At 44.4% G+C, this 9443-nt stretch overlaps 1 protein-coding gene across 1 annotated transcript in view; it reads left to right on the top strand.

Annotated features, from left to right (window-relative positions):
- Positions 1–9443, top strand: part of LOC109883970 (ras-related protein Rab-6B) — a 157666-nt gene that overhangs the window by 117884 nt on the left and 30339 nt on the right. Inside the window, exon 7 of the mRNA XM_031838181.1 lies at positions 537–603. Coding sequence (XP_031694041.1) covers positions 537–603 — 67 coding nt within the window. The remainder of the gene's footprint in view (positions 1–536; positions 604–9443) is intronic.

Here is a 9443-nt window from a genome sequence, read left to right as displayed (position 1 = left end):
TCTCTCTCTCTTTCTCTCTCCCCTTCTGTCTGTCTCTCTCTCTTCCTCTTTGTATCTATCTCCCTCCCCCTCACTCTGTTTATTTTTCTCTCTCTCTGTCTCTCTCTCTCTCCCCCCTCTCTCTCTCTCTCTTCTCTCTCTTTCCCCTTCTGTCTGTCTCTCTCTCTTCCTCTTTGTATCTATCTCCCTCCTCCTCTCTCTGTTTATTTTCTCTCTCTCTCTCTCCTCTCTCTCTCTCTCTCTCTCTCTCTCTCTCTCTCTCTCTCTCTCTCTCCCCCCTCTCTCTCTCTCTCTCTCCCCTTCTGTCTGTCTCTCTCTCTTCCTCTTTGTATCTATCTCCCTCCCCCTCTCTGTTTATTTTCTCTCTCTCTCCCCTCTCTCTCTCCCCCTCTCTCTCTCTCTCTCTCTCTCTCTCTCTCTCTCTCTCCCCCCTCTCTCTCTCTCTCCCCCCTTCTGTCTGTCTCTCTCTCTTCCTCTTTGTATCTATCTCCCTCCTCCTCTCTCTGTTTATTTTCTCTCTCTCTGTCTCTCTCCAGCTGTTTCGGCGTGTGGCAGCTGCCCTTCCTGGGATGGAGAGCATGCAGGAGACAAGCAAGGAGGGGAGTATCCTTTCACTGCACAGGCACTTAGCCTCAACTCAACTACAGGTAACATAAATGTAATGGTTGGTGGTTGTGAAAAGGACTCAACTCAAGTTACAGATACAGGTACAGGTACAAATACAAATACAGATACAGGTACAGGTATAGTTACAGGTACAGATTACAGGTACAGGTATAGTTACAGGTACAGATACAGATACAGGTTATAGTTACAAATACAGATACAGGTACAGGTATAGTTACAGGTACAGATACAGATACAGGTATAGATACAGATACAGGTATAGATACAGATACAGGTATAGTTACAGGTACAGATACAGATACAGGTATAGTTACAGGTACAGATACAGATACAGGTATAGATACAGGTACAGATACAGGTATAGTTACAGGTACAGATACAGATACAGGTATAGTTACAGGTACAGATACAGATACAGGTATGGTTACAGATACAGATACAGGTATAGATACAGGTATAGATATAGATACAGGTATAGATATAGATACAGGTATAGATATAGATACAGGTATAGATATATATACAGATATAGATACAGGTATAGATATAGATACAGGTATAGATATAGATACAGGTATAGATATATATACAGGTATAGATATAGATACAGGTATAGATATAGATATAGATACAGATATAGGTATAGATATAGATACAGATATAGGTACAGGTACTCTAATATAGATATAGATACAGTTCCACCTTTGGCTGTAATGACTCCAACCAAACACTTCCTGTAGTTATTGATCACATGTCTCTCACATCGCTGTGGAGGAATTGTGGCCCACTCTTCAATGCAGAACTGCTTTAACTCAGAGATATTTGTGGGTTTTCAAGCATTAACTTCTCGTTTCAAGTCCTGCCACAACATCTCATTTGGGATTAGGTCTGGACTTTGACCAGGGCCTTTACGAAACTTCAAATTTGTTGCTTTTTAACCGTTTTCATGTAGACTTGATTGTGTGTTTTGGATCGTTGTCTTGCTGCATCACCCAGCTGAGCTTCAGCTCACAGATGGATGGCCTGATATTCTCCTGTAGAATTGTCTGATACAGAGCAGAATTCATGGTTCCTTCTATTAAGGCAAGTCGTCCAGGTCCTGAGGCAGCAGAGCATCCCCAAACCATCACACTACCACCACCACCATACTGACCCCAAACCATCACACTACCACCACCACCATGCTTGACCGTTGGTATGAGGTTCTTACTCTGGAACGCAGTGCTTGGCTTTCACCAGACAGAAACAAGTCATACAAAAGGTTGACTCAAGTTTGACAAAAAGCACCTGAATGATCATCAAGACTCTTGGAAGAATGTTCTAGAATGTTCTATGGACAGATAAGTCAAAAGTAGAACTTTATGGACATTTTATTTCAAGAGTCTAGCAAGACTGTTCTAGTGCTGTTTCGCCAATTACATTTGACAAATGTTGAAGAGAGTGGGGCTCAAGCTGCATCCCTGTCTCACCCCCCGGCCCCCAGGGAAGAAGTCTGTGACAATTTTGACCATACACTTATTGTTTGTGTACATAGATTTTGTAATATTTACTCCCCTCCCCCCCAACACCGCTTTCCATCAGTTTATGCAGCAGGCCCTCATGCCAAATTGAGTCAAAAGCTTTTTTGCAATCAACAAAGCATGAGAATACCTTGCTTTTGTTTTGCTTTGTTTGTTTGTCGATTAGGGTGTGGAGGGTGTATACGTGGTGTGTCGTACGGTGGTTGGTAAGAGGCCAATTTGATATTTGCTCACGCCATTGTTTTCACTGAATAAATGTTGGAGTCCGCTGTTGATGATACTGCAGAGGATTTTCCTGAGGTTACGGTTGACACAGATTCCGCTGTAATTGTTGGGGTCAAATTTGTCTCCACTTTTGTGGATTGGGGTGATCAGACCTTGGTTCCAAATATTGGGGAAGATGCCAGAGCTGAGGATAATGTTGAAGAGTTTGAGTATAGTAACTTGAAATTGTGGTCTGTATATTTTATCATTTCATTAAGGATACCATCAACCGCACAGGCCTTTTGGGTTGGAAGGTTTGTATTTTGTCCTGAAGTTCATCCAATGTAAGTAGTCTTTATTGTAATAGGAGAACCCAGTTGGTGTCACGTTCTTTCAAAATCGAACCCAGAAGCAGACCAGGACAAGGAGAGTAGGAAGAAGGTGAGTATTTATTTACAAGTGAATGTGAATGGGTAGATATATCCAGGTGGCGTAGTGGGCAGCGGTGGTGGGTTGATGGGAGTAAATAGGTGGATCCAATGGGGTAGCGGAATCCTCCGACGACCAGGCGGGAAATGGGGTAAATGATCCGGGTGAGTAACTGAAGACAGAACAAACGGAGGTAAGTTTAAGGCAAGCAATAGGTAAAACAAAACAAATTCTATCCAACTTGAGGCTGATACTATGGCACAACATACTGTTCATGGCTAACGATCCGGCAGGGAATGGATGTCAGGTCCGGGCTTATGAAGAGGAGAGATGATTGATCAGGACCAGGTGTGCAGATAGCTGATGGATACAGGTGCGGGTAATCAGAACTCCCAACTGGCTACATTGCCCGGCAACCAGACAGGGTGTGTTCCAGGACGCCGGAAAAAACACTCCAGGACAGAACACAGGCAAAAAAACAGACTCAGGAAACGGGATTCGTGACAGTTGGTTCTGGTAGTCTTTAATGTAATAGGAGAACCCAGTGGGTTCTGGTTAGTCTTTAATATAAGTGGAGAATCCAGTGGGTTCTGGTAGTCTTTAATGTAGTAGGAGAACCCAGTGGGTTCTTGGTAGTCTTTAATAGCTGGTAGTTTAGTAGATGATTGTTTTTTCTCTTAGTTCTTTGTTAAATGATTAGAAGGTTGGTAGTCTTTAATAGCTGGTAGTTTAGTAGATGTTTGTTTTTTCTCTTAGTTCTTTGTTAAATGATTAGAAGGTTGGGGAAGTGGTTTATCCAGACATCTCCATTTAGGATAGATAGCTCTTTGTGTTGCTGTTTGTTCAGTGTTTTCTCATTTGCCCCTGTGTTTATGAATGGACAGGTTTCTCCATGTCTTTCTTAGGCTTTTGTACTCTTCCTCAAGCCATTTCTCATTGCTGACAATTGTCTTAGGTTTTCAGCTTGAATTGTTTTTATTTCATATGTTAGCTGATACTCTGTTCAGGCTTTCTACTGCTAAGTTTACACCTTCACTATTTCAGGGGAAACATTTTGTCCAGGAAGTCGTCTAGGAGGGATTGGTTTTGTTTTTGGACAATTGTTCCTAGGTAGGTTTCTACACTATCTTCCTTCCATCTATAGCATTTCTTAATATCATGCAGTTTATTGGGCTTTGATGCCCCCTTCTTTCTCTCTCTCTCTCTCTCTCGCTCTCTTTCTTTCTCCCTACCTCTCACCCCTCTCTCTACCTCTCACCCTCTCTCTCTCTCTCTCTCTCTCTGCCTTTCACCCACTCTCTCTCTCTCTCTCTCTCTCTCTCACCCTATCTCTCTCTCTCTCTACCTCTCACCCACTCTCTCTACCTCTCACCCACTCTCTCTCTCTCTCTCTCTGCCTTTCACCCACTCTCTCACCCTATCTCTCTCTCTCTACCTCTCACCCACTCTCTCTCTACCTCTCACCCTCTCTCTACCTCTCACCCTCTCTCTCTCTCTCTCTCACCCCTCTCTAGCTCTCACCCACTCTCTCTCTACCTCTCACCCACTCTCTCTCTCTCTCTCTCTCTCTCTCTCTCTCTCTCTCTCTCTCTCTCTCTCTCTCTCTCTCTCTCTCTCTACCTCTCACCCACTCTCTCTCTATCTCTCCCACTCTTTCTCTCTCTCTCTTGCACCCACTCTCTTTCTCTCTCTCCTCCCCTCCTCTTCATCTCATCCATTGATGCCAAGCTGCCAGTCGACCACAGAGCTGCAGGGTGTGTTTCACAGACAGGTTGGAATATTGAAGCCTGAGGTTGCAGTTTTTATACAGAAAAGAAATATCCAGCCCCCATAGACAAACAAACCTCTGACTGACATGTTGTTTCCTTTGTGCTAAAGAAAGGAATTCATATTCTTGGGGAGTTCAACAGTTTGTAGTTTCTGTCAAGGTCAATATAATAGAATATACACTGACTGTACAAAACATTATGAACACCTGCTCTTTCCATGACATAAACTGACCAGGTGAATTTAGGTGAAAGCTATGATCCCTTATTGATGTCACTTGTTCAATCCACTTCCATCAGTGTAGGTGAAGGGGAGGAGATGGGTTTAAACAAGGATTTTTAATCAAAGGATCAGAGGATTTATCAAGTACTGAAAGCATAAGCTACAGCTAGCTAGCACTGCAGTGTATAAAGAGAGAGAAAGACAACAGTTGAACAGTTTTGAACAAATTAATTCCTTAAAAAATAAATGACAAGTGAGAGAGAGAAAGAAAGAGCTTTCATTCATAGTATTTTTTCCACTTACTTAGCTTGTGAATACAGCTAGTTAGTTTAGCCTACTCAAACACCCGGCTCAAACAGAGAGGGATGCTATGTTCGCTAGCTGGTTATGGCTATCCAACAGAGAGGGATGCTATGTTAGCTAGCTGGCTATGGCTATCCAACAGAGAGGGATGCTATGTTAGCTAGCTGGCTATGGCTATTCAACAGAGAGGGATGCTATGTTAGCTAGCTGGCTATGGCTATCCAACAGAGAGGGATGCTATGTTCGCTAGCTGTCTATGGCTATCCAACAGAGAGGGATGCTATGTTAGCTAGCTGTCTATGGCTATCCAACAGAGAGGGATGCTATGTTAGCTAGCTGGTTATGGCTATCCAACAGAGAGGGATGCTATGTTAGCTAGCTGGTTATGGCTATCCAACAGAGAGGGATGCTATGTTAGCTAGCTGGCTATGGCTATCCAACAGAGAGGGATGCTATGTTAGCTAGCTGGCTATGGCTATCCAACAGAGTGATGGTATGTGATGGTATGATGGTATGTGATGGAGGTAGTGTGATGATGGTAGTGTGATGGAGGTAGTGTGATGGTGGTAGTGTGATGGTATGTGATGGAGGTAGTGTGATGTGTGTGTTGGTATGTAATGGAGCTAGTGTGATGGTATGTGATGGAGGTAGTGTGATGTATGTGATGGAGGTAGTGTGATGGTATGTGATGGAGGTAGTGTGATGGAGCTAGTGTGATGGTATGTGATGGAGGTAGTGTGATGGAGGTGGTGTGATGAAGGTAGTGTGATGGTATGTGATGTAGGTAGTGCGATGGTATGTGATGGAGGCAGTGTGATGTGTGTGTTGGTATGTGATGGTGGTAGTGTGATGGGGTAGTGTGATGGAGGTAGTGTGATGGTATGTGATGGAGGTAGTGTGATGATGGTAGTGTGATGGAGGTATGTGATGGAGGTAGTGTGATGGTATGTGATGGAGGAAGTGTGATGGAGATAGTGTGATGGTATGTGATGGAGGTAGTGTGATGATGGTAGTGTGATGGTATGTGATGGAGGTAGTGTGATGTGTGTGGTGGTATGTGATGGAGCTAGTGTGATGGTATGTGATGGAGGTAGTGTGATGGAGGTAGTGTGATGGTATGTGATGGAGGTAGTGTGATGGAGCTAGTGTGATGGTATGTGATGGAGGTAGTGTGATGGAGGTGGTGTGATGAAGGTATTGTGAGGAAGGTAGTGTGAGGAAGGTAGTGTGATGGTATGTGATGGAGGGTAGTGCAATGGTATGTGATGAGGTAGTGTGATGGAGCTAGTGTGATGGTATGTGATGGAGGTGGTGTGATGAAGGTAGCGTGATGGAGGTAGTGTGATGGAGGTGGTGTGATGGAGGTAGTGTGATGGTATGTGATAGAGGTGGCGTGATGGAAGTAGTGTGATGTGATGGAGGTAGTGTGATGATGGTTTTGATGGCAGTAGTGTGATGGAGTGATGGTATGTGATGAATGGTAGTGTGATGGTATGTGATGGAGGTAGTGTGATGTGTGTGTTGGTATGTGATGGTGGTAGTGTGATGGGGGTAGTGTGATGGAGCTAGTGTGATGGTATGTGATGGAGGTAGTGTGATGGTATGTGATGGAGGTAGTGTGATGATGGTAGCGTGATGGAGGTAGTGTGATGGAGGTACTGTGATGGTATGTGATGGAGGTAGTGTGATGGAGGTAGTGTGATGGTATGTGATGGAGGTAGTGTGATGATGGTAGTGTGATGGTATGTGATGGAGGTAGTGTGATGTGTGTGTTGGTATGTGATGGAGCTAGTGTGATGGTATGTGATGGAGGTAGTGTGATGGTATGTGATGGAGGTAGTTGATGGTATGTGATGGAGGGTAGTGTGATGGGATGGAGTAGTGATGGAGCTGTTGTGTGTATGTGATGGGAGGTAGTGTGATGGTATGTGATGGAGGAAGTGTGATGGAGGTAGTGTGATGGTATTGTGATGGAGGTAGTGTGATGGTATGTGATGGAGGGTAGTGTGATGTGTGTGTTGGTATGTGATGGAGGTAGTGTGATGGTATGTGATGGAGGTAGTGTGATGTGTGTGTTGGTATGTGATGGTGGTAGTGTGATGGAGCTAGTGTGATGGTATGTGATGGAGGTAGTGTGATGGAGGTATGTGATGGAGGTAGTGTGATGGTATGTGATGGAGGAAGTGTGATGGAAGTAGTGTGATGGTATGTGATGGAGGTAGTGCGATGGTATGTGATTGGAGGTAGTGTGATGGAGGTAGTGTGATGGTATGTGATGGAGGTAGGTAGTGATGGAGGTATGTGATGGAGGTAGTGTGATTGTATGTGATGGAGGTAGTGTGATGATGGTAGTGTGATGGTATGTGATGGAGGTAGTGTGGTGTGTGTGTTGGTATGTGATGGAGGTAGTGTGATGGTATGTGATGGAGGTAGTGTGATATGTGTGTTGGTATGTGATGGTGGTAGTGTGATGGGGTAGTGTGATGGAGCTAGTGTGATGGTAGTGATGGAGGTAGTGTGATGATGGTAGTGTGATGGAGGTATGTGATGGAGGTAGTGTGATGGTATGTGATGGAGGAAGTGTGATGGAGGTAGTGTGATGGTATGTGATGGAGGTATGTGATGGAGGTAGTGTGATGGTATGTGATGGAGGGTAGTGTGATGGAGCTAGTGTGATGGTATGTGATGGAGGTAGGGTGATGGAGGTCGTGTGATGGTATGTGATGGAGGTAGGTGTGATGGAGGGTAGTGTGTCATCACATACCATTTTTTTCAATTATTTGGTGATGTGAATATATTTAGTATATTTTATCTAAAGATATTTTTAAATATTTCACTATTTCCATTTTTCTGAATTGACTGAGGATGGTCCTCCCTTTTTCCCTGAGGAGCCTCCATTGCTCCATCACACACACACACCTTGTCAACCAGCTTCACATGGAAATATTAATGAGAGAGTAGAGTAGGACAAGAACAGAGCAGAACAGAGTAGGACGAGAACGGAGCTGAACAGAGTAGGACGAGAACAGAGCAGAACAGAGTAGGACAAGAACAGAGCAGGAACAGAAGTAGGACGAGAACAGAGCAGAACAGTGTAGGATGAGAACAGAGCAGAACAGAGTAGGATGAGAACAGAGCAGAACAGAGTAGGATGAGAACGAGCAGAACAGAGTAGGACGAGAACAGAGCAGAACAGAGTAGGATGAGAACAAGAGCAGAACAGAGTAGGACGAGAAGAGCAGAACAGTGTAGGATGAGAACAGAGCAGAACAGTGTAGGATGAGAACACAGTAGGATTTTATTCATTTTATTTAACCTTTATTTAACTAGTCAAGTCAGTTTAGAACAAATTCTTATTTACAATTACGGGCCTACCAAAAGGTCTCCTGCGGGCCGGGGCTGGGATATAATTATTTTTTTTAAAGGTATTATAAATACAGGATAAAAACACACATCACGACAAGAGAGACAACACTACATAAAGAGAGACCAAATACAACAGAGCAGGAAGAGAACAGAGCAGGTAGAGAACAGAGCAGGAAGAGAACAGAGCAGAACAGAGCAGGCAGAGAACAGAGCAGGAAGAGAACAGAGCAGGAAGAGAACAGAGCAGGAAGAGATCAGAGCAGGAAGAGAACAGAGCAGGAAGAGAATAGAGCAGGAGGAGAACAGAACAGAGCAGGAAGAGAACAGAGCAGGAAGAGATCAGAGCAGGAGAGATCAGAGCAGGAAGAGAATAGAGCAGGGGAGAACAGAGCAGGAAGAGAACAGAGCAGGAAGAGAACAGAGCAGGAAGAGATCAGAGCAGGAAGAGATCAGAGCAGGAAGAGATCAGAGCAGGAGAGAACAGAGCAGGAAGAGAACAGAGCAGGAAGAGAACAGCAGGAAGAGAACAGAGCGGAAACATAGCAGGAAGAGAACAGAGCAGGAAGAGAATAGAGCAGGAAGAGAACAGAGCAGGAAGAGAACAGAGCAGGAAGAGATCAGAGCAGGAAGAGAACAGAGCAGGAAGAGAACAGAGCAGGAAGAGAACAGAGCAGGAAGAGATCAGAGCAGGAAGAGAACAGAGCAGGAAGAGAACAGAGCAGGAAGAGAATAGAGCAGGAAGAGAACAGAGCAGGAAGAGAACAGAGCAGGAAGAGATCAGAGCAGGAAGAGATCAGAGCAGGAAGAGATCAGAGCAGGAAGAGATCAGAGCAGGAAGAGAACAGAGCAGGAAGAGAATAGAGCAGGAAGAGAACAGAGCAGGAAGAGAACAGAGCAGGAAGAGAACAGAGCAGGAAGAGAACAGAGCAGGAAGAGAATAGAGCAGGAAGAGTAACATAGCAGGAAGAGATCAGAGCAGGAAGAGAACAGACCAGGAAGAGAACA

The sequence above is a fragment of the Oncorhynchus kisutch genome, linkage group LG13, assembly GCF_002021735.2.
Source record: "Oncorhynchus kisutch isolate 150728-3 linkage group LG13, Okis_V2, whole genome shotgun sequence".
Lineage (NCBI taxonomy): Eukaryota > Metazoa > Chordata > Actinopteri > Salmoniformes > Salmonidae > Oncorhynchus > Oncorhynchus kisutch.
The sequence above is the reverse complement of the archived record's forward strand: the minus strand, read 5'-3'. Positions and strand labels throughout refer to the sequence as shown.